The 27,031-nt window shown below is 34.3% G+C and overlaps 1 protein-coding gene across 1 annotated transcript in view; it reads left to right on the top strand.

Moving 5' to 3' along the window:
• The first annotated feature begins 4,496 nt into the window (after nucleotides 1-4,496).
• Nucleotides 4,497-27,031, top strand: part of LOC136271185 (uncharacterized) — a 53,409-nt gene continuing 30,874 nt past the window's right edge. The window contains exons 1-4 of the mRNA XM_066070612.1: nucleotides 4,497-4,714; nucleotides 5,993-6,091; nucleotides 6,513-6,738; nucleotides 7,755-7,874. Of these exons, the coding sequence (XP_065926684.1) occupies nucleotides 6,020-6,091; nucleotides 6,513-6,738; nucleotides 7,755-7,874 (418 nt within the window). The 5' untranslated portion in view covers nucleotides 4,497-4,714; nucleotides 5,993-6,019. The remainder of the gene's footprint in view (nucleotides 4,715-5,992; nucleotides 6,092-6,512; nucleotides 6,739-7,754; nucleotides 7,875-27,031) is intronic.

Here is a 27,031-nt window from a genome sequence, read left to right as displayed (position 1 = left end):
GTCACCCATGTATATATGCAATTTATATAATAAAAATCATTGCACAGAACTTTTTCAAATAAAAACACAAAAAAAATACAAAAAAGAAACACAAGAAAAAAAGATTGCTCCTTGATTTAGAATGAAGAGAGAAGGAAAAAAAGGGAAACAAGACACAGACTGATCAACAATATGGGAAGTAATCTGACCTAATAAACTTCAAATCTTAAACTATAATTTTCGGTACATTCAAAATCTAAATTCACAATTACTCATTTTTATGAATGTTACAATCCGGCTAATAATGGTTGCCAGATTTCTTAAAAAAATGTGCATTTGGTTTGTTGAACATAGGTAACTTTCTTTGGCATGAATTTTATTTTTCAGAAAGTTTTTGAAAACAGTAAACTGAACTTGTCTGCCAGGTGATTTTGTACGAGTTAAATGGATAAAACATTTTCCAAGCAAAATACAAACATTTAGTGGAATATTGTTGATATCATACCAACCAAAAATAACATCTTTCATTGTCAAATGATTAACAATTTCTATATGTTGTTGCCACCAATATATTAAATATTTCCAAAATACTTGAATGCTGTTGCATAGGTAAAATCTATGCTGTTATTTCGTTACAAATATTACAATTAGGACTTGGTATCAGTTTCATATTACAAAGAGACTTGTTATGTACTATTATTCTGTGTCATATTTTTAACTGATGAGATTGTATACTAGTTTGTGTGAAGCACTGGAAGGGTAATTTGAATATTTTTTTTATAATCAGAAGTAGGAATTTCTAAATTCAAAATTTCCGACCATTTTTGAATACAGGGGGTTGAGTCCTTGCAGCTGTTGAGCAAAATTCAGTAAATATCTTTGCAAGTTAGCTTACATAAAAGGTACAAGCTTGTCCTGAATATTCAAAGTGTAGTTTTGGTCCCGTTCACTTGAGAGAATATGTGTTTCCTTTTTGACGGTTTTTTTTTCCATTTAATTGGAATTGACGAAAGAAGGCTTGTATATTGCAAAAAGGATGGTTTAAATCTGAACCTTTCATTAAACTCATTTAAAGTTAAGAAAGTACCAATGTTGTTTAAAATATCCTCTAAAAACATTATTCCATGTTTATACCACTGAGAAAAAGATTGGTTTGTTTTCAATACATATATAATTGTTAAACCATAGACACTCTGTGAAAATGGGAGGATTTAGACTGTTTTTATTCATACAATTTCTTTATATTTTCAATGAAGTAATAATATTATGGTAAAAAGTAGGTAATCTGATTGTAGGAGTTGACAGACTACACCGTGTTAAGAGGAGATCAGTGATATTTATAGTTCCTGTGAAAGCATTTATTAACTTTTTCAGAAAACTGCTTATCATACTGAATGAAAAAGTTATAAGACAGCATGATAAAAACATTCACCGGCAATGTTTGCAGAACGTTTTTAAAACATCTAAATAATCGAATTGTTTTTCTCTTCTAAATGCTAAAGATTGGCATACCTCAGTTATGCATGCTACGGACAAAATTAAAGTTAAGCAATAATCACATTAAAGAACATTGTATATTAAATATCATTATTTAATAAAACCCAGATTAATTGATTTTCATATTTATATTGTTTGTTGTATTTTTTTTAATTTTAAAATATTAAAAAGATAAAACATGATAAACATTCAGTTTGATTAAACATGCATCTAACTGCAGAAAATATTTGAAAATATTTAGAGTGCAGGGCAATGTGTTTATTGCGAGTGAATTGAATGTCACAGCGGGGTGCCATGGCCAGGGTGAAAGCAGCCGATCCCTGATATACAGTTTCCGCGCTATTTGTTATCTAAGTGGGACAGAATTTTTGAAACAAGAGGCCCATGGGGCCGCATCGCTCACCTGAGCAACAATAGGGGTTCAAAAGATATTGTGTCATATGGTCCTTCTGTAGAATAACAAAAAATAAATATTGTAAAGTATTCGAATATTACACTTATTTTTGCATACACGTAATCTTTGACATTGTACCTTCATGAAATACTATTTTACCAGAATAAGAAAATCCTACGCAAGATATAAACCTAAACATTTGGTAGGGGTACACTGTTAAGTTGTTAACTTCCAATTCCCTATATTTTCGTTCTGCCCCCCCCCCCCCCCCACTTTGTAAAGCGATATATGAGAGCATATAGGTACATTTTTGTCATCAACTACTTACTAGTTATTGTATTATAAAAAAAAATATATAATAAGTACTGTTTTTTATTTAAAAAATCCTACATGACCTCAATGTGCTCAATTCCTCAAATTAAAAAACATTCAAAAATTTAATTTGTCTTCTCCATTATAATCAGATGACTGTTATTTACCTCGCGTACAAACCAGGATAATTTTCCGCTGTGATATTTTCTTAGGAATAGCGATAAATACTTTATCCCCGCAACAGAAATGTGTCAGAACTATGGAAACTGTTTTAAAGATGTCGTTTTTATTTACCCGTGTCTGAAAAACTATCAAAATTGATGTAGATTTCACATTATTTATCGTAAAAAGAGGGGGCCCCAGAGGATAGGTATATACAGAATATCATTCTTTTATTTTGTTTGTACAAGTATTTAACGTACTTTAATTCATATAAAATTTCTAATGTTCAACCAAAATTTCAGCGTCAATCGCAGAATTATAAGCAAGATACAGAGCTCACAGTTCGCCTAGGTTTGAGTCATATTTTCTTCACATGAGTTTATTACATTCAGCTTAAGATTTTGAACTTGGTATTTCCTATTCAGCATTTAAAATGGAAAAAAAAATGGCCTAAGATTTTCAATTCTTTTATTCACTCAAGACCAGTTCACTGGTATTTTGGGGTTCAAAATCAGTTTATACAAATGTACACAAACACAGTCAAGGATCACATGTACATGTATTCTAACTTGTGATGCATTCAGTCCTTCTAGGTTTTACGTATAATTCGCGTTTTATGTTTCTCTTTCGGTGAGATTACGATGTGCATTAAACAATTCATTATTAGTCAATAAAACTAACGCGCGTTATGTATTTTTCTGGAATGTCGCTAACTTCATATCCCGAATCACCAAAGAAAGAGCATTTAAGTGTTTAAATATTCACAACCGTAGCATAAACATTTTAGAAATAAACAATATGAAGGTTGTTATAATTAATACATTACCCATTAATCTTATTTCACATATCGTCAGCTGGTGACATTCCAAATCGCCAGAATGTACAGCATTTATGACAATACTTTGATTACATCTGTAAACGATATAATAATTGCAATACTTCAGTGTTACATGTACATGTAAAAGTAGACAGCGGAAGATACGTGTCATAACATTTTCCGACATTTTCAGTCAGTATAATGTCTAAAGTCGCTAGGCTACGAAGACGCGGAAGTAAATTGCACATGCAATAAGACAAGATTTTAGGACATGTAGTTAGTCTTCCTATCATATTTATTGTTGTTAATACATATGCTTTATTATAGTTTACATGTTATATGCATTTTGAGTATGATTTATACTTATCCGATTTATTCATCTAACGTTATTGATACACGATATAATGACGTTATCAGAATACGGCTTTTTAAAAATAAACATGGTCCGCACAATATCGCCATCACGATTTTTTGCCTTGTCCATCATCAATTTCCGTTAATTTTCTTTACAGAGGTTGCACCTACTAAAATGAAATGATACAGATTTATCATATGAATATCTATGTCGAGTTCGATTTTGGGCTCGGTCGAGTAATTTTGTACAGTGTTATTTGTATTTTATTTCTGATACATCTAATCATTATAAAAGATGTGTTTTTTGTCGTCAAATTGAATTAAGTGTCGTATTTTTTAAGGTCTTAAGGTCAGACGACACGTTCCTCAATTTTATATAACTTTTTCCAGGAATTTGTTAATGGTTTACATCTACTTTGACAAGCTTTCTAGCAAAAAATTAGGGTACCTTACCAGGCATTTCTGCAAAATACTTGAGTATGCAATTTCCTATATAATCTTCTTGAAAATACACTTGAATTGCTGATATAAAAATAAATACATGTACAGCACAGCGAATTTCACTAAATAAGAATTATATCTCCGCCGGGGCGAGGTTTTGAACTCACGACCTCTAGAACCTATATATGTATACACTTCTGTTAGTGTGCGGCCACGGTTCTAACCACTCGACCATCTAGACAAGTAACCAAATCTAAGTCAATTTTGAACATTTTTAAAGTAATTATAAAATTAATATTTTTTATAAGAACTCTTTATTACGAGGAGATAGAAAAAAGATTCTCGAGGAACGTGTCGTCTGACCTTAACAGGAAAAAAAAGCTGACGAGGAAACTACAATACAGTTTTCAATTAAACCATTTAGATAAAATGTTTTTTTTTCCTGACTTAAGTCAAAACCTACCTGTGTTTAATATAAATTATTGCGTAGATGTAAACTGTACTTTCAGTCATACGGAAATTTAACTGAATGTCCTTCGTTCAGTTGATTTCAGAAACTTAGTAACAATAAATATGCTTCAGCCATAATATGTAAAATTCTTGTTGACGTTAGGCAATTTAAATAATATGCAAAGACTGTAATACGATGGAATCATACTATTGTTTTTGTCATGGATGTAGATCTTCGTGCTTAGTCTTCTGTGTTTGGCTTTTCATACGAGGACTTGTTTGTTGTGAATTTAAAAATAACAGCAGCGGTAAGAAAATATTCCTCTTCGGCTCATAAATATACATAAGAGTATAAAAACTATTGGGAGTTAAATAAAGAAAATAGAATGGATAAAAACAATGAAAAATAACAAAACCGATTAAGGAACGAGCTAATAAGTTGAATAATTAACATGAATGATAGTTTGTACTTGGACCCAAAAAGATGATGATGGTGATATTGCTACGAAAACAAATCAGTACTTAGTTGATGTTCATTTTGGTGAAGTCACTTCATTTGTTTATGCCGTCAGGGCGGAATAACTTCATTCTATGCATCCAAAATTTTTCTTTTTTCTTTATTTTTTTTCTCCGCATCTGTCCAGTCTGGGTTGTGATCAATAACCAAAACCATCATGTCCTCATGTTTAGTTTAGTGCTAGTTTTGTAGATGTTTTTCTTCTTTCATATGTTGTTTTTATTTTGTGTCCTGTAAAAGGGACGAGTTGTCCCGAAAATTTGACAATATTTTACTTTATTGTTCGTGTCGTTGGTTATTTTTAGTGTTTTTTTATATATCATCTTATAACCGTGTATCTTTTGATCCGACACTATAGATAACGGGTGTTGTTGGTTTGTTAGAGCTTTATATATATAAATAAATAAAAAAAAAAAAAAAAAAAAATATATATATATATATATATATATATATATATATATATATATATATATATATATATATATATATATATATATATATATATATATATGTATGTATGTATGTATGTATATATATATATATATATATATATATATATATATATATATATATATATATATATATATATATATATATATATTAGCAATTTACGTAATAATTATAATATCTTAATATCTTACAATGTCATTGTATATCTCAAACCAATGGGGGAGAGGTTTGAATCTTCTGCTTATTTCTTTACTCCACCAAGAAGTGTCTTCAATCAATTCATACTAGAGTTGTACACATTGATTACTTTAATATAGTGTTTGGTTGTTTGCCAGTTACCTTTTTAATCAATTGTACTCTTTTCCGCTTTATGAAGAAAGCTAATATCTCCCGATTAAATTTATTCTTTTACTCTTAAATTTAAATTCAAAAGCTGATAAGAGGAATTGATACCATGCCTTTGCGTTGAAAAGAATACGGTATTTATATATTTGGCGCATGTGGCAATCGTACTGGTGGATAGCATTTCGATTGAATAATATCAGGAAAATTTTAGGGGAATCCCTAAAGTGGTATATACGATTATATACGAGCAGTCATAGTGTCATTTCTTTTTCAGGTTTCATTACCCGCCAGAGATAAAGATATGTATATATTTAGTCAGCTTACAGTGTTGAATTTGTGTTTGCTGTTCTTTGTTCTCCATGATTTAATGAAGGTAATTGTACAGGCACGTAGCATCAGGGTACCCCCCCCCCCCAAAAAAAAAAAAATATCGGAGCAAACATTTTAAAAGAAATACTTATTAAAAGGAAATTAGTTTTGGAGTTGCCCCGCATTTTTTGGGAGCATGTAAAAAATTGAACTGAAAATAACAGTGAAATCGATGATACGTGCCTGCCGTACACTATGTTAGCTAGTACTTGTATTGTAAATTACATATGCAATTAAAGTAGGGCATCCTAAATATACAACTATGGCATACTTAATTTTTATTAATTAAAATGTTCCATTTATCTTTCAGGTTTTTTCTTTATTTCTGTAATTCACACATATCAACAATATTTATATCACCATAAAATATTTTTTGAAATCGTGGACTTGTCTATCTTTTGATTTACTATATTCATGTTTCACAGACATCAGAAGCTAGTGATTCATGTGACGTATCAAAAACAACCTTCGAGAATGTGGATAACTGTCCAGACAGTGAGGAAAAAATTAGGGAGGCAGCAGCGAGGAAGAACTGTGCAGCCTATTCCAATCGGTGTAGTGAACCCGATAAACTTGAGTACCATTGTGTCCTTGACCCATATGTCACCCAGAAACTGGAAGTATGCGCTTACAAACAAAACATTTTAGGAGGTAAATCTAATCTTTAAATCATTATTCAAATAATTAAATATGTAAGATTGATATATCATTTTCTTCAGAAAAAAGAGGATTTAGTACTAGTGTCATTAACAAATGGTCATTAAATTTACAAAAAATCCGTTGGATCCACATTATTTGATACAATTAGCTTATGATAATATCAACACTTATTGTTTTATTCTTACTTACATGATACAAGTAACTTAAATATGTCAAACGATATATGAATGGTAAAAGCTTTATAACATTAACTTTAAGTTTCGTTTTACCTTTTTATAACGGTTATCGTTTTGTTATAATTCCATTTTAAATTCATTTTCAGTCACGCACATTTTACTAACCATTATAACTATAATTTCTGATTCATTGACATCTTATGAACATTATGAATTAGACAAGCATTCAAATGAGAATAACTGCTGAATAGAGGTGTTACATAATACAATTTTATGTTTCATTTTATAGAACATGTACATAATTATAACATGATCAGAATGATATGATTTATAGAATTGGACAAAAAATAAAAAGTTGTTAGGTATGTTTATGAAAGATCTTGACACGTTTTTTTTTTATTCCCTCACAGGGATTAATAAATGTTCAAAGTGTTTTAAAGATGAAATAATTGGCAAAGTTTCACTACTTGAAATGTGTTATTTTCTCATCATACTGATTACGAGACGAGTCTAAATAATGTGTAGAATATTTTCAAATAAAAATTGGAATAATGGACAACATTTGTATTTATACTTTTTCAATACTGCAATTTTTGTTCATAATTATATACACTTAAAAACTCGCTTCGTTAACTTGTACTTTGCATGAAAGTTCTGCGAATAATTTCGAATAAATACAGTATAATATGAGCTGGCAATGTACCACTTATTATCATTTCTTAAATCCTGTAGGATATCCTTATAATCGTAAATTTTAGCACAGTATTTAAAAAAAAAAAATAGAAAAAATAAGCGTTTTGGTGATATTGTTATGTGTTTATATATTTACAGGACATTGCACAGAGTACAATATAGGGGGAAATTTGATACAATCAAGTCGCAAGGCAAATTGTTCATCATTTTTGCAGAGTCCATGTCCAGACGTTTACCCGTCAACAGATGCCTACAAGTGTGAGTTATATGTGTATTAATGTTTAATGTTCATAGCTTCAAATTACTATAGACACTGATGTTTTCTTCGTTTAAATTGCCTCAGTTTATTACAGTTAACACAGTGAACAGTGATACAACCTAGTCAGTAGTATTTTATCGACAACGGATAGTCCGAATGTTGAACTTGATGGCTAAATTGCCTTGCAGGTGAAAATTAAAAGAAACAGCATACGTAGGTTTAGGTTAGCTTACGAAAGTCATTTTTAGAATTACACTCGTCCGGCGAAATTCCGTCCACCCGTCTTTCCGTAAAAGTGCATTGATTAATGTAATGTAAATTTTAACATTTTAACAATGAAGGGTCCCACACAAATGTGTCAAGTTCTTTGATGGAGAAAGTGCCTAAAATATGTAAATTTTACAAGAAAGATTTTTCCCCAAAGTTTTACGAATTTTCTACAACGAAAAATATGAAGAAAAAAAATAGTTTTTAATACAAATGTCACACTTTGTCTATTATAAATTTAGTAACCCGTAATGTAAACACCAGTTCGTTGAACGAACTTGCATCTCTGTCTATATAAGTTACTATGCAGTACTGTAATGTCATCAATTGGATTAGGGGAAAATGTATTGGGTAATACTAATTGTTATGAGATTTAAAATATTACTTGGCATACAGCCATGAGTAATGCTTATCGAAAGTATTTCATACGTGATCAACCATGAAACCCCAAGTTGTGCAGATAAGTTCAATAAAGGTATAATATATATGTAATATTTTTAACCCCTCCCCCCCCCCCAAAAAAAAAAAAAATCCTGGTAGTAAACATCATTTGCTTAACAGCCTGTTTATAAAATCCTTGTTAAAAATGTTGAGCTTTTCAAAATGTTAATACGGCTTAGGAGAATGACCAAAGAGACCATGTGCATTCCGCAGGTAGTCATGCTTGCTTTTCATGATATGGAAACAAAGAACAAAATTGTAGAATCCATAACAGTTTTTCATTTGCATTCTGCACAGTATATTCTACATAAATGCTTTCAAGATACTGCACTGTAAAAATAAAATAGTCACAATAACCCAAAAGCTAGAAATTCAGCAGTTTACTGAACATAAAATTCGTGTAATGACTGCAAGAAGTGTACGTTAGAACTTACTTTCTTTGTTCACCACTAGTGTCTTTAGCGGTCAATCTGACATAGAGCAGCATGGTAAAATTGCATAACTCTTTAAACAGCAGTGCTTGCAGTAGTGATGGGTCCGCATTCCCTTATCACTGACATAGTTAATGCAACGAGTAATCAATGCCATTTCAGGAGTTGCAAAATATTGTCAAGAATAGTCTGCAATAAGCAGTATAGGAATAGATGAAATAGGGAAATTCTGCCATAAAGTAGTCCTTTTAAGGGGGTAAATGAGCCTTAAAAGGAGTTAACACAACTAAATAACTAGCTTCTTGTGTTAAAAATTCTTCTATATAGACATTTTCCGGGGAAAACGTCTAAATAGCCATTTTTCCGGGCGAGGGGGTGGATGGCTAGGGGAAAGGCCGGTAAAGCCACATAAATGTCTATCTGCTAACCTGATAACACTTGCTAATAAAACAAAATAATCATGCCCCTATCATCCTGATTATATCCAAACTAACATTCATCTAATTCTTGCGTATCAGCATTAAAACAGTCATATTTCGGCATTGTTTACACTGCATTCCGATGATTTGTCTCCCGACATTGATTTTCTATACTAAACATGCATGTGACGTCATCAATGATAAATATACGTAATACAGAGAAATCGAAGATATATGCAGTTAAAAGTTTCAAGTGACATTTTACGCCAGTATCTTTTATGATTTAAATCAGAGATAATGTAAAAATTGACATGTTTCTGATTAAAATATGACACCATTCTGCTTATTGTGACGTCATATCTATCAGAGGAATTTTTACTTTTACGCTGGGAGTTGCCTCATTATACCTGCGTACTTTGTCACTGTCAGAAATCTTGATTTTGATAGAATGTTTTGAGAAGAATGAATATATTTAGTGCGTAGCAAAGCAACATAATTTACAATTTCACGTAAGAATGCAAAATTGGCATAGTTGACCAAAATGATTAGTGCAAAGAATGTTTAGCGGCGCATGGTTGACCAGATAAAATTGCAACCTACAGCAAAGTGCCAAAAAAAGTTTCAATGCTGCACGAAAGCACTCGAAACTGACTGGCGGAGGTTCCCCACAAAATCCCTCAACCAAAGCTGAAGAGAAAGTTATCGATATTGTCTGCCCTTTACAAAAATTAGGGGAAAAAATTATTTTCTCAATATATGTCGGTAAATTATGTTTTATTTTTTATTTTTATTTTTATTTTTTTTTTTGGGGGGGGGGGGGGGTAAGAAAGGGAAAGCTTTTGCATGCAACTTTTTTCCAAAATATTTGTAACAAAAATACTTGTATAAAAAAGTATGTTTAAAAATGCATTATTTTCATTGACTTAAAATTAGCCTCAATATGTGACGAATCTGTTAATTTTTTAATTTTCTTTTTTTTAAATTTCAAAGGTAAATCTTAATTATTTACTAACTCCAATCTATTGGATATAACATAAACATAAATATTGTGGATGGATAATTATGCATACCGAAATGACATCAATATTTGGGTGCAGAATCTTTTATTAATAAGTTTTCCCTGATATGTAAACGTCTTAAAATATATTGTGTAAAATGTCTCAAAAAAGCATTACCTTCCTTGCCCGTATGATGTTTTTTAAAACAACCTTTGATATATTCTACAAATGTATTTAAATATAAAACAGTACAAATATTAGTATTATTTAAATAACCTTTGGGTTCGTACTTAAAGTTAATGTGGTCAATAAACCATTCACTTTTTGGGGTTTTTAACTATTTTGTTATATTTTTAGCTATTGTTTTATGAAATTTTAATATGGTACCTATGCAATGTATATAGTTTCGACTTTTGTCTTGTCTAATTTCAGCAGTAATTTCAGGAAAACCTTTAAAAAAATGTCATGTGACAGCGGTCACAAATAAAAAAAAATGAGCATCTTAAGTAATCATCTTCATATCTAAATAGTATGCATATGGTTGACATTACTTGTATAACAGGTGCCAACCTCTTTAAGTCATTCAACTGCATGATGTCAATGCTACACGGATAATTAGCTGCATAGATTTTTTATTCTAGTTAGATATACTGAGCAGATGATAAATTTAACGTTATGAGAAGATCTATCCTATTCATTACATGACAATTGCAAAGGCTTGGAAATGGTATAAAATTATTACACTGATTCTCACCTCTACCTCAAGCCATCGAGTTGCCACCCTCCCCATACTTTTAGAGGAATTCCTAAACCCTTTTACAATACAAAGAGAAAACAGACAAAAGCAGGGTTCCACTTGTCACTACATATCACCCCGCCCTTAAGAACCTCAACAGCATCCTTAGAAATAATCTGCCCATTCTTTACACTAACGAAAGAATGGCTGATCTTTTCAAGGATCCACCAATGGCTGCGTTTAAACGCCCGAGGAACTTAAATGACATGGTAGTGAGGGCAAGATTAGACAACCCGTTGCCAAATGGTGGTTTTAAAACATGTTCCGATACCAGATGCCTGTTGTGCAAACACAGCAGACAGTTTTAAAAGCCCCATCATGGGTTGCACCTACAAGATATTTGGGAACACTTCTTGCTGCACAGACAACTGCATATATCTCATCAGTTGTAAAGTCTGTTCTAAGCAATACGTTGGCGAAACAGGTGACCTCCGCAGAAGGATCAACAACCACCGCTCTACCATGAAGACCAAAAAAGTCAAGGAGCCCGTCGGAGAACATTTCAATACAAGTGGCCACAAATGGGAAGACATGACAGTATTGGTTATTGACCATAATCCTCATTGGACAGACGCGGAGAGGAAGAGCAAGGAAAAGTTCTGGATGCACAGACTCAAATCATTCAGACCTGATGGCATGAACAAACAAATGGACTTCACTAAAATGAACGTCTCATAGCCATACATCACCTGACACCCACCTAATAATTTCATGAAATCTGTCAACTGCGCCTCTTCCATTCATGTATTAGTTTCTTTACTACCTTTTATTTGTAAATCATTTTTTTCTTAATTTTATTTATTTATTTTCATTTAATTTTATCCAAGATATCTTCATTGAGCAATTATAATTTTTCACCCATAAAAGTTCAAAGGAACGAAAACAAATTTCTTACGGAGATTTATAATAGAAAATGTTTACATCTTTCCTCCATTCGGAAGTACTCGGAATACCTCGCGCAATGTTATCAACCAGGCCTATTAAGGCTGATGCAATGCAAAATCCCCGTAGACTTTCTATTTTAGAATGTGTATTGAAACCTGAAACGGTAGAGAGGGCATTTCTAAACAGATAATCTGGACATTTTTCATCTTAGTGGATGAACGTACTTTGAGCACAGAGGTATTTATGATTATCGAAATATCAAGCAAAAAGCGGTGAAAGCAAAAATCGGGACTGAGTTAAGAACCCTTTTGTTAATTGCATACGATAAATATTGTCAATATTTATCGGAAACCCTCTCAATTTCTTCAATTTCATCGAAAACTAGTGGGTATTGTTTTTTTTAACAAAAAACACATGTCTCCCCTTCTCCCCAAGTATTGTAATATGGGGCAAATTTAACAATTGAAAAAAGAATAATGTCAGCTATATGTTACCCTGACCCAGACAAAATTTTATTATCTTTTTCTTAATTTGACCTTCAGTAAAACATGGTCAAGGTCATATATAAATCAATAGTACACCTAAGTGTATTATTATTGTTCTTTGTTTAAAGTTTGAAGTCCTTCTGTCAAAGTATATTCAGGAGTTGAACAATGAAGTTTTTTTCTAATTTGACCTTGAAATAAAATTTTTAGGTCAAGGTCAAAAATTTTGGTAAGGTTCAACTAGGTTATATACCATAAATCCATGATACAAGTTAAAAGTCTGTATGTTAAAGGAGTCTTGTGTTATGGTCCGGACATTATATTTTTTGTAAAAAGCTTGACCTTGAAGAACAAAATAGGTCAAGGTCAAAACTTTTGGTGGCGTGCACTCCTTCTTAATACCATTTACCTATGTTCCAAGTTTAAAGTCTTAATGTCAAAGGGTATTAAAGTTATGACCCATACAAAATTTTATTTTATTTTTCTTTATTTGACCTTGAGTAAAATAAGGTCAAGGTCAAATATTATTCAATAGTACACCTAAGTGTATTATTATTGTTCTTTGTTTAAAGTTTGAAGTCCTTCTGTCAAAGTATATTCAGAATTTGAACATTGAAGTTTTTTCTAATATGATCTTGAAATAAAAATTCTAGGTCAAGGTCAAAAATTTTAGTAATATAAAACTAGATTATATACCATCCATCCATGATACAAGTTAAAAGTCTGTATGTTAATGTAGTTTTGTGTTATGGTCTGAACAATATTTTTTATGAAAAGCTTGACCTTGAAGAACAAAATAGGTGAAGGTCAAAACTTTTGGGCGGCGTGCACTCCTTCTAAATACCATCTTCCTATGTTCCAAGTTTGAAGTCTTAATGTCAAAGGGTATTTAAGTTACGGCCTGGACAAATTTGGATGAAGAAGAATAAGAAGAACTAGACACGATCTCGTTGCGAGCAACGAGGAGGTCTTCCGTCTGATTTTAGAATTTGAGATACATGTTCGATCTTGATTTTGCTATTTAACAGCTAAACATGATTTAGAATAGAAAAATGGGGTCTACATTCTTAGTGCCAGATACTATATCAGGGATAAAAGCTTTGTTCAACAAGGGTTTAGAAATTCGTTACCGTTCTTGAGATATCTGAGAAAAAAATTGTTTAGGGGCCAGACCCTTACCTCCTTATTGGAGCCGCTGAACCACATTTTGAAGGTTGCATTTTGTAAATTACATCATTTTGAGCATCTGCTCTTCTACCCTGCATTTCAAAATATTTTCCTTTTTGAGATATAGCTGGTCATAATTTATGGACTCATCACCCCTAAAAAATCCTTATTCCATAGCACATGAATAAATCATTACATTACTTGTATACAGAACTGTAAGATAAACATATTTGCTTCTATAGCCTTTCATTAAATTTCCCTCAGTAAAGAGATACAGTTGAAAATTTTTAGAGCCCTTTAGTTCATTAATTCTAGGGGCCAGCCCCTTTTTTATATATCAAATAAAAGGTCATTTAAATCTAAACACATTTTGTTCAACAACTGTTCGTTACCGTACTTGAGAGATATGGGAAAGAACGTTTCAGGGGCTGATCCCTTAACTCCTTATAGGGGGCGTTTAACGAAATTTTGAAAATTGCATATTATTTAGTACATCATTCTGAGTATCTTTTCTTCTTTACTGCATTTCAAAATATTTTTCCTTTCTGAGATATTGGTGATCAAAATTCTGTAATTTTGGCCCCTAAAACCCCCTTATTATGTAACACATGATAAAATCATTACATTGCTTGGATACATAATTGTAAGATAAACATATTTGTTTCTATAACCATTCAAAAAATATCTCTCAGTAAAGGGCTACAGATGAAAGACTTTAGAGCCCTTTGGTCCCCTAATTTTAGGGGCCAGCCCCTTTTTACATGATATCAAATAAAAGGTCATTTAAATTTCAATGCATTTTGTTCAACAACTGTTTAGAAATTCGGTACCGTTCTTGAGATATATGGGAAAGAACATTTTAGGGGCCGATCCCTTAACTCCTTATAGGGGCCGTTTAACGAAATTTTGAAAATTGCATATGATTTAATACATCATTTTGAGCATCTTTTCTTCTTTACTGCATTTCAAAATATTTTTCCTTTCTGAGATATATGTGATCGAAATTCTGGACTTTTGGCCCCTAAAAACCCCTAATTACGTAACACATGATAAAATCATTACATTGCTTGGATACAGATAATGAGGTGAGATAATCATATTTGCTTCTATAACCGTTCACAAAATATCCCTCAGTTAAGGGCTACAAATAAAAGACTTTAGAGCCCTTTGGTCCCCTAATTTTAGGGGCCAGCCCCTTTTTACATGATATCAAATAAAAGGTCATTTAAATTTCAATACATTTTGTTCAACAACTGTTTAGAAATTCGTTACCGTTCTTGAGATATATGGGAAAGAACATTTTAGGGGCCGATCCCTTAACTCCTTATAGGGGCCGTTTAACGAAATTTTGAAAATTGCATATGATTTAGTTCATCATTCTGAGCATCTTTTCTTCTATACTGCATTTCAAAATAATTTTCCTTTCTGAGATATATGTGATCAAAATTCTGGACTTTTGGCCCCTATAAACCCTTAATTACGTAACACATGATAAAATCATTACACTGCTTGGATACATAACTGTAAAATCAACATATTTGCTTCTATAACTGTTCACAAAATATCCCTCTGTAAAGGGCTACAGATGAAAGACTTTAGAGCCCTTTGGTCCCCTAATTTTCGGGGCCAGCCCCTTTTTCTCGATATCAAATGAAAGGTCTTGTAAATATAAACCTTTTTTTGCATTACATGTGTTAACAAAATATTTTTCAGAAAAGAGATAAACTAAGAAAACCATGAAAAATTACGACATTTTTTTAGTCTCAATTTTTGGGAGCAGGCGAGCTCTAACGCCTTTTGAGCATGACAAATATAAATGCCAAATTGCACATCTACGATCTCTTGTCTACAATCCCTAAAAGTTTGAACTCAATATCTTTTAACGTTTAGGAGGAGATCCCTGGACAAGCCGACCCTCTGAAAATCGCTAAAACGTCATTTTCTCAAGAACGGAAAAGACGTCATCAAAATAAAAAAAATGTATATTAAGTTCGGACTAATATCTATTAGATCTGAAAGTTTCACGAAAATCGGTTCAGCCATTTCCGAGAAATCGCCTGCACAAATTTTGTAAGAAAAAAAAAAATAATAATAGGGAAAAAGAAACCGAACGTTAACAATAAGGTCTTCCGTTGGAAAACGGAAGACCTTAACTAGACACGATCTCGTTGCGAGCAACGAGGAGGTCTTCCGTCCGATTTTTAGAATAAGGAATGACCTTACTCTTGATCTTTGTCAACTAAACTTATCCGGAAAAGGAGGTGGAATCTATGAGTGTAATGGGTGAAAGACTATCTATCCCTTTGGTGTCCCTTATTTGAGGGATCAGCCCCTTTTCATTTATTTTAGTTAAAAGGTATTTTTGTGTACCGCTAATAAGTGTTTAGAAATTGGTTACTGTTTTTGAGATATCTGGGAAAAATCGTTTTGATATCCGGTCCTAAAACTCCTTTTAGGGTCCAGATAAGAAACAATATATGGTTGTACATTGTTAAGCACATTATTTTGAGCATCTTTTGTTAAATACTGCTTTCCAGAATTTTCCTCTATTTCGAGATATTGAAGATCAAAGTGTTGGACTTCTGGCCCCTTAAAATCCCTAGTTACATAACATAGGAGGAAATGATTACCATTTATAGGTAAATAACCTTAGAATGAACATAACTGCTTCTATAACGTATCACAAAATATTCAACAGTAAAAAGTTATCATTAAAAGACTTTACAGTTCCCTCAGCCCCTTATTTGAAGGGCCAGCCCCTTTTTCTTGATTTCATAAGAATGTTCTTGTAAATTCAAACACTTTTTGTTCAACAAGTGTTTACAAATTTTGTACCGTTCTCGAGATATCTTGAGAGGGTCGTTTTAGGGGCCGACCCTGTAACTCCTTTTAGGGACTGCATAACAAAGAAATAATGGTTGCAGATTGTTAAGCTCAATATTTTGAGTATCTTTTGTTCAATATTGCTTTTCAAAATTTTCCTCCATTTTGAGATATTGAGCATCAGAGTTTTGGACTCCTGGTCCCTTAAAACCCCTAATTACGTAACATAGGAGTAAATTATTGCCATATGTAGGTGGATAACGTTAGAATGAACATAATTGCTTCTATAACATATCACAAAATATTTCACAGTGAAAAGTTATCATTAAAAGACTTTAGAGCCCCGTCAGCCCCTTATTTGAAGGGTCAGCCCCTTTTTAATGATTTCAAATGAAAGCTCTTATCAATTCAAACACTTTTTGTTCAACAAGTATTTACAAATTTTGTACCGTTCTCGAGATATCTTGAGAGGGTCGTTTTAGGGGCCGACCCTGTAACTCCTTTAGGGACTGCATAACAAAAAAATTATGGTTGCAGATTGTTAAGCTCAATATTTTGAGCATCTTTTGTTCAATATTGCTTTTCAAAATTTTCCTCCATTTTGAGATATTGAGTATCAAAGTTTTAGACTCCTGGCCCCTTAAAACCCCTAATTACGTAACATAGGAGTAAATTATTGCCATGTGTAGGTGGATAACGTTAGAATGAATATAATTGCTTCATAACATATCACAAAATATTTCACAGTGAAAAGTTATCATTAAAAAACTTTAAAGCACCGTCAGCCCCTTATTTGAAGAGCCAGGCCCTTTCTCTTGATGTCACATAAAAGCTCGTGACTTTACAAAGATTTTTTGTTCTACATGTTATAACAAAAAACAATCGAGGAAAAAGATATTGAAAGAAAACCACGAAAAATCACGACGCTTTTTTAACTGTAATTTTCGAGCTCAGGTGAGCTTCGGCGCTTTTGGTCACAGGAAAATATATATACCACATGTCAGATCTACAACCTTTTGTCTACAATCCCTGAAATTTTGAACTTAATATTTTAATTCGTTTAGGAGTTTACCCCTGGACAAGCCGACCCTCTGAAAATCGTTAAATTGTAAATAACTCAAAACTGGAAGTGACGTCATCATTAAAAAAAATTTCCAATAAGGTTCAGATCATTATCAATCAGACCTGAAAGTTTCATGTAAATCGGTGGAGTAGTTTTAGAGAAATCGCGTACACAAAATTGGTTGGAAAAAAAAGAAAAAAAATAATAATAATAGGGAAAAAGAAACCGAACGAAAACAATAAGGTCTTCCGTTGGAAAACGGAAGACCTTAATAAGAAGAAAATGAAAGTCGACAAAAACAATATGTCTCCCCTTTTAAAGGGGAGACATAATACTAAGTATTTTTTATTTACAATAACGAAGCACAGGATTCTAGCAGCACTTTTCAAGTAGTTTAGGTCATATAATGTTGATATCTACCAAAGTCATCTTTCATTATATCCGGGGTAGTGTGACACTTCTGCCCTTTTTGTACACACTTACAGAGGAAAGGTTGGTCAAGCCGTATAAATGTCGATCTGCTTACTTTAAAACCCTCGCTGATAAAACAAAATATCTATGCCGGTATTATCCTGATTATATCCTAACTGGCACTCATCGAAATCTTATATAGGTAACTGTATAAAATGTGTCTCCCGACTTGATTTTCTTTATCAATTATGCTTGTGACGTCATCAATGATAAATATACGTTATACAGAGAAATCGAATTAGAAGAGATTTTAGTGATATTTTACGGCTGTAGTTTTTATAATTAAAAACCATAGATAAATTTAAAATCGACATGCTTCAGATTAAAATATGACACCATGCTGGTGACAAACTGGCTACAAACCATCCGTACGTGGAACAAGTCCACTACACTCCCCTCCATTTTCTTTGAGAGGAGTAAGTCCACGTCTGGTACTAGTAGGACCACTGAATAACTAAAATGTGGTAATGTCATACCTGCAACGGCCGGGACACCAAGTCACTACGGCAGGTCCCGTCCAAATGGCAAAGGTCTTCACACACACAAAGGGAAATCAGGGACAGTCCAAGTCAGTGTCCCGGGTTGCAAGTTTGCTCCGGGCAGGGCAGCCCCACTGCGTCTGGTCAACGAGACATGCCCTAAGCAATGCCGTACGCAATCCCGAGGGCAATGATGTTGTCGGCGGTACATCCATTGCTTCTGTCAGGACACCAAAGCTGGGATACTCCGACTTTGTTTCTGCTCCTGAATGCTGTCCTCCGGCAGGAACTCCTCAGCTGTCACAGTGCTGCTCTCCTGAATTTTCAGCTTAACTGTACTACTGTAGGGATCCCCTTACTGCGCTGAACATGATGCCTCAGAACACTATCTATCTACTGGGGTAACTTCTCCATTTTCAAGGAGCACAGGTTGCCTTGACAATGCTTTCAGCAAAGTTGGCCTCTTTCGCCGCACCCTTCGCCTACCAAGCTTCCTCTTGAACCTGATGACGGAACAAGGGGTTTCCAACTCCTGATCCGCACACGGGTCATCTGCAGTGTGCTTCCTCAAACTGTTCTTCTCATCCCTGGTCATCAGTCACACAGTGCGAAGCTCCCCGCTCTCCATGGGCTGCAGACTGCCAATTTGTGTCTTCTGTATCAGAATACTGTCTTCACAATGCGCACAAATGCGACATTCTTTCCAGAGATGGTTAGTCTTCCCACACTTACAACAGTTGCTCGTCCTTGGGCCAGGGTGCCTTCTAGGGAGGCTAGGCATCTAATTCCCAAGCCAAGTTGAGTCAAGTACTTCCTTGAGAGTCTTCTCCAGCTGCTGCATTCTGTCCCTCAACTCACATATCTCGCTCTCAGCTTTAAAAATACCCTCACTTTCAACAACCCTCATTAAGTCCTCTCAATTGTCATCCATTACCATGACCCCAGGGCACCCAGACTTGACAGGAAGTTCCTCATTTGGCCACACCTTGCGCTCTGCACTACGTCTGCAGGGGCTGATATTCCGTTCCCTAGAATCGCAGGTTCTTCATTGCAGAACAGGCTCGGATTTCACAAAAAAAGAACTTAAGTCAAATCTCAGACTTAAGTCTAAGTTTTTTCTCAAATTTGAGAAAACTCAAATCTTTGCATTTTCCCAAAAAAAATGTTGTTGTGGCTTTTACTCAATTTGAGAAAAAACTTAAGTTACCTCCATAGCAGAAATAAGTCAAATCTCAAATATGAATATGTCATTAACATCAATAATACAGTATTATATTGTCTGTAATGTTCATTTCTTCGATCTATTCCAGTCAATGATCAGCGAATATGCAATATTTCGTACAGGTTTGATAAATATTTTTTTTCATTAAAAAATAATAATTTTGGCGGAGTTATCTCCCTTGACAAAAATGTAAACAAAGGGAACTAATTCATGTGTTTGTGTTAAATGGAATAACTGTGCAGTGATTCTACTTTCTAATGATGTTAAGGTAACCATGATGTATTTTATGTGGTCTTTTGTTTGCTATATAATATTTAAGATCATGTAGATATGTCATCTATACTTAGCATAACAAAGAGTACATTTCATGACTGATTAACATTTTATGACTCCTGTTAATTTAGTCCGATTTTCCACTGTTGAAAACATGAGCAGACAGTTGTTTTTATTGAGAATAAATTTTAAAAAACCTGAGAAGTTATAAGGGGCCACTTGTGACAATGAAAATTCTTGACTCAGCGAAGTAAAAAATTCTAAGCTGAGAAATGACTAAGTTTGATTTGTGAAATGCAATTTGAGAAAAATCTCAGCTGAGTAAATTCTCAGGATTTGAGATTAAACTTATGGTTTTTTTTGTGAAATCGGAGCCTAATAGGCGAAGTTGACCTCTCAAATCGCACCTTAAGTCCACATGTTTCCTCTTGCTTTTCATCCTGGAACGCAGCTCCACCTTCCGTGTGAAAGGGAACCTGACTTCGGAGTAGTCTGTTCCGTGGTACAAACATCCTCTGGGAGTGTTTCTGTTCTGGCACTCATATCGGATGTCAGCATGCTTACCGTCCTAATCAGCTGACTCTGTTCCTAAAATGGGGTTCTTTGCTATATCCCTCCGCCGGACACGCATTTCGGTTAGACAGGGACTCTTCCAGTCCCCAGTAACGCTTCCTTCCGACTTCTTTCTGGCATCTTTAGGGCAATCCCTGCAGAAGTGTTCCGTTTTACTGCACTGGAGGTAAAGGCCCGCTTCCTCTCTGGTAGAAGGCGGAGAGTTCCCTGCTTGTCTCTTTGAGAGCCATCTCTAATTCACAGATCCGGCTCCACAAGTCCTGTATCTCACTATTATCCGGCTTAGCTGGGGTTCTTCTCTCTTCAAGAGCTTTCTCTAACTGACTAATGCGTCTCTTCAACTCTTGCATTTTCCTACTTTCCGTGTGTGTTTCTCTCCTAGATTTCACTGTCTGGTCATAGTCTTTCACCAACTCCCTTACTGTCTTATGCTGAGAGGGCCTTCTCCGCCGCGATTGCTGGTAAAACTGCAACTGGTCTAGTGCCTCCTCCACAGTCTTCAGGTTTCCGTCCAAGGCGTACAAGCCGGCGTCCACATACTCTGCATCATAACAAAGGGGGTAATGGTCTGGGTGTGAATATCTGGCAGCTGAGGGAAAGCACAGGTGGCTTATACAAGTACGCGATCTGCCCACTTCCTCAGGGACTCGTCATTGTTCTGTGATGCTGACTGGAAGTAAATCTGGTGGGACAGGTCAGGCGCCGAAGTGCCTAATCGCTTGTTAAACTTTATCAGGACGTCACTGATACGTAGACGGGAACATACTTCTTAAAAAAGAGTTAAGTATTCATTGGCCAGGCCTTCAAGTAAAAAAGCAAAACTTGTTGTTCCGCCTCGGTCCACCTATCCTCACGATCTTGTGCAGAAATGAATTCTAACTGGTGTTGCCATCATATCGCATGTCTGTGTACTTCGGCTTGCTACATTATGCACGAGGTGCGGATGGGTCCCTACCATGACTGTGTAAAATCCTCCTGAGTTGGCTCTGCAAGATGACAGAAACTGGGGGATCACTGGGCTCGTGCATTTGTGGTTGAATTTGAGTTACTTTCCCTCCCCCATCCTCTCTAACATGGTAAGGTTGGGGTAGCACAAAAGGTGCATGGCAACGAAAGTTACTGGCTTAAGGTACGAACAAACTTAGCACGGTTACATACGGACTAACCACGGGTTGATAGCCCGCGGGGGGAAGGGGGGGGGGGGCAGGAGTAATGTGTGGTCTGGGCATGGCTTAGGAATACATGTGCACAAATGTGCTGCAAAGTGCCCCCCCCCCCCCCCTGATGCTGCTGTAACCTTATGTCCATGAATGGTGTGGGGGTCTGGGTCGCACCGCCCTGTGACTGCAAATCAGACGACTGGGCAGCGCGTGGAGCAACATTAGCATTCACCGGTCTGGATGCACAGATCCTATCCCCCCCCCCCCAGCTTGATCTGGCATTTAGACCTCCTGCAGGTTAAGGTACGGACACTACGGGTGGGGCAGCTGACCTTGGATGGGTGGGGAAAGGATCTGGGGTCCCAGTACACCACTGGTCATGGGTAGGGGTTGTGGGGTATCAACAACGTGACCCTTGGATTAAGAAGTAGTACTAGCACTCTTAACTGTTGAGTCTCCAAGGGTAAGGTGCCACACAAGAACTGTGTGTTATGGGGTTGAAAGTCATGACACTCAACTGGCGACGGAGAACTGTTAAGGTTTACTATGAAAATATCAGCGGATTTAAACGTTCATTAAACGATGCTTCTATTATTGCTAAAAATTAATGTAAAGTTTTTTATCATGATATAATGCGATATTAAACGAAACAGTACAGTAAATGCTACTTTGTATGACACCTAATGTGGTCCCCTGAATTGATAGTCACGTGATAAGTGTTGATAATTCTTCCAAATGGAGGTCATAAATGATATTCCATATTTCAAGGGCATACCCTTATTTCAATTAAGATTTTAAATGATGATTAAATCCTACTTTTCTGGTAGATTCGGAAAAGTGCTGCTGCTTTGTATAGAATTCTTTCTTATTAGAATAAATAACAAAGAAATGAGCTAAGGTTGGAATTTATATGACCTTTGTTTAATATTTTACGTATTTATTAATCCATTCTGTAGATTTCATTGAAGCAGCAGCACTTTTTAATAAATTTAATACTCCCTTAATTTATATCCAAAAAATCGAAATGATCTGTTAAGTGTATGCCCTTGTAAAAAGCGGATTTAGATAGGCTTCCCCATGTCAAACACATCGAACATGTAAACTGGTACATTAAACACTTAAACGAAATAACATACGCTTTGAAAAATCAAAACAAGCATTATAGATAGGATTAAATAGTAAAATACTTGTTTTATGATTATGCTCCGTTTATTTACAAAATGAATTTTCTCATGTTAAAAAAAATTGATTAATCCGCCTCTCACTACACATAATTTGCGTCAGTAGGTGCGATCAGAGTTGTACCGTTGGTGAAATTGAGATTTACCGCTGGCATTTGGTTGCCATCGGTGAACTATGGTCGTCAATGGTCACCAAGTGCTGCCATTTGTAGCAATTTGTAAAGGTAGTACCAGGAACGATTTTTGGTCTAATTCAAACAAATTGTAGCCTTTGGTTACACTTGGTTATTGTAACAATGTTACCAATTGTAACAATTTGAACATATAAAACAGTTGAAAACAAAACAAAATACATTCCCTCTATGAAGTGTGACTCTTTCCCTTTTAAACAGCTTCATTAGGTGATTTATTATGCTAAAAAAATTATTATAATACACAGCTTTGATGACAATTTTGTTAAATTCCCAATTATATAAAGAAGTCTACAAAATCACTACCAATTCATCATTTATACCAAGAAAGTAAAGATTAATGGCAAAATTAATAATAAACATTTAACGCCAGCAAAAATGTATATAAATAGAATGAATTCTTTAACAAGAGCTTGGACTTTGGGTAGTTGTCCAAAACAGCAATGTGACATAGACCTATCACTAATTTCTTTGTTAGCCATGGATCTTTGAAATCTATAAAGCAATTTCTACGCAAGCTGTGCATATTTCACTCGATATCAACATCCTTTTAACTTGATTTGATGCAATGGTAACGTCTTACCGAAAGTCCAATCTCGAATATCAAAATGCCGGTTCTCAATTACATACTTTCTATAATACTAAAATGTTTCTGGGTATAGAATCGGGTTCTAGTAGACCTCAGTTGTCTTAGATTGTCTTCAAAATACTCATTCAATAAGATATGCATATATCTTATTCTAAAGTCTTTATTTACATCAGTATCTTTAGTCATCTTATACCCCGCCATATTGAATTAGCATAATAGCGTCACCTACCAAACTTGCCCAAGCTCTAGGCTGCTGGTAGATTTGGTGACCTCATTTGAAATTGACAGTACACCAATGGTCAACATTGGTAGCCTCTTGGAACCATTTATAGACATTGGTGACCGAACTTGCCGTTGGTAACAATCTGGTGAACTCTGAACGCACCTAGTATTTACAATATGACGTCACATCACAAGTGCACCGCGATCAGTCTGTTGTTTATTGCTATCGTTGTTGGACTTTGACTACAAAGTTGCACGCATAGGTAATGTTTAATGTAGTTTATTGTTTTCGTACCCATAACAATCGGAAATCACTTGATTTATTAGCATTTTTTTTTTTTTGATGACTTGTTCTTTTTTGTAATGTCATAGTTAACAATTCCCGTACTTTCTAGTCAGCGCGACCACAAAGTAAACCTTAACAGTGCTGCGAAGATACATATTACTACCAATTGAGCTGACTAACACCCGAGTATAATGACTGACTGTCCTACAACCGTGCCGGTGTAATATAATTGCTACCATAAGCACTGCTAACCCACCTCTTATAACTGCTGGGGAACTCGGTCTCACCCTGAGGATACCCCTTTCTACCAATGGGGAGATAGCCTTCTGCGTCAAGGTCATCATACTTAAGATCAATTCTATGTAAGAATAACAATTCGGTGGCCACGCATAGTAACGGATTTTCTTCATACTTGACAATTTGATAGACTTTGGTGAGTAAAATAGCCTAACACCATTTGTTTGTTGCTATGTGGCCCCGTTGCCATGGTAACAGAGGGTAAAGATGTAAAAATGGCATTTTAATGCATATTGTGAGTAATGTGCAGAGCTTGGGGATTCCAGGGTAGAATATATTATTAAAAAAAGTTGTCATATTTCAAAAGAAAGAAAAAAATTCATGGAGAAACGCATATATTTAGAGCTTTCCATGGTTACTAAACAGGAATTTTAAAATATGTTTTCTTCATCTAATTTGAATAAAAAGTGCAAATCTTGGATTTTTTGGTAAAAACTATTATGATTGTGCAATTGAAAATTTAAATATGAAAACTGAGAACCGTTGCTATGGTAACAAGCTTAAAAATAAGGAAAATTATAATATTTTTAGGCATCTTTAAATGGATATATTTCACTTATAATGAATAAATATATAAAATCAAATGTTGAGAAAAAATAAAGTATGTCCTTAACTTGAATGACACTTGAAAAAAATCTGAAATTTTCTAAAAATAACTGCCGTTGCTATGGACTTTTCAAAAAGTAAAAATTTCTGTGTGATTTTTTACGCAACTTAATTTTCCATAGCAACAACACTTCTTTGTTGCATAACAACGGTTTTTGTGGTGTATAATGAAAATTTAGATATAGTTTTACAAGTTCCAACTATAACAATTGCAAATAAATTCTAGAATCAGGAATGAAAGCATATTAAAATAATCTTAAATTTCTCAGTTTTTCTTAATTTTTGGCCTTGTTGCCATAGCAACGGATGTCAATTTTCATGATAAAAAACATACTGCATGGACATTGATATGGAAGTTAAAATTTAACAGTTTCCCATTTGGGCTTATTAAAAAACCGCAGAAAACTGATTTCAAAAATTTGTAACGGTTTCCATGGTAACATTTTAAAAGTATTGGTTTCTCCATCAATTTTCTTATATAATTAAATAATTGAAAATAGGACTAAGGCTGTTTTCTGTCTTTGATAGTTTACATTAGTGGGCAAAACCTTCTAAAATGGCTTCAAAGTAGGTAAGTTTTGCGATTTTCCCATCTTTAGCCTCCATTACCATGGCAACGGTTACCCCCAGCAACCATCTTTTAGTGGTTTTTGCGTTTTACACCTAGGTGTGTCTATGTATGAAATATAAGGAAAATTGGTGACTATGCGTGGCCAGACCCTTTTATAAATCATCGATTCTTACATAGAATTGATCTTAAGAGCCTTCCCATAAGGGTTAGGGATGGCAAAGTTCACGGCCTCATTGTCGCTAAGCCTATCAGTTGGGTCGGGGTACTCTGAACAACTATGCCTGCGAGACGCGCGCCCGATTGAGGCAAAAAGCTCCCCTACGGGCATAAGCATTAGCAAACTTTAAACAACCCTTATATGGAATAAGTCCACAATCACGACGGATAGCAAATCAAAACTTGCAAAAGGGGGAATGAATATAAATGACAAACTCAGTTATCATTTCAAACATTTGAATATTGATTTGCTATATCAAATAAGTAGTATATTTATAGCGTAATGACCCTTACTTCCTCGTATGATTAACAATCCTATGATTACATATTATATATTGCAGGAAAATATTTTAATAAAATGTAAGCGATCGGGTTGTTGTAAATTGTTAACATCACAATGGTCCCCGATACATTTACCAAGATTATTTATGATGAGGTATATGATTACATCGTTTTTATTTTGATTAAAAAGTTGGTTCCTTTCCTTCTCCCATTTTCTTTTCTTTTTTTTTACTAAAACCAGTTACATTTTAGAGAGAGAACAGGTAAATAAAACCATAGCATGAAATATAAAACTTTAAAATACTGTATGTATACTTGAACTGTCCTTGCATCATTAGTTGAAAAACAGTTAAAGAATTATCTGTTCAGTTTTCTCATTATTATCAAATAGAGAAGACAAAACCAAAGTAATATTCATATAAAATAGAAATCCTAATAGCAATTGATATAGCATACAATAAAAATAAAGGTAATGAATTTGTGCAAGCCGTGTTAATCTATCGCATTTATTCGTTTTCACGGTGAAATGATTTTATATCAAATTTATTATTATTCAAAACATGCACTAGAAAATACTTCCTTGTATCTAATAAATTTATTTAACTGTACGTTTTATAACAAGTAGTCGATACACAAAAAGCGCAACATTTCGTTGGCTGGATCTTTACATAGATGGACGATGTTAGCACTCATTATAAAACTGCATACTGGAGATGATAACAAAGTACATTTACGACATAGTCAGCCTACTACATGACTGAC

The sequence above is a fragment of the Magallana gigas genome, chromosome 9 (assembly GCF_963853765.1).
Source record: "Magallana gigas chromosome 9, xbMagGiga1.1, whole genome shotgun sequence".
Classification (NCBI taxonomy): domain Eukaryota; kingdom Metazoa; phylum Mollusca; class Bivalvia; order Ostreida; family Ostreidae; genus Magallana; species Magallana gigas.
Note: the sequence above shows the minus strand (reverse complement) of the source record. Positions and strands in the feature narration are given on the sequence as shown.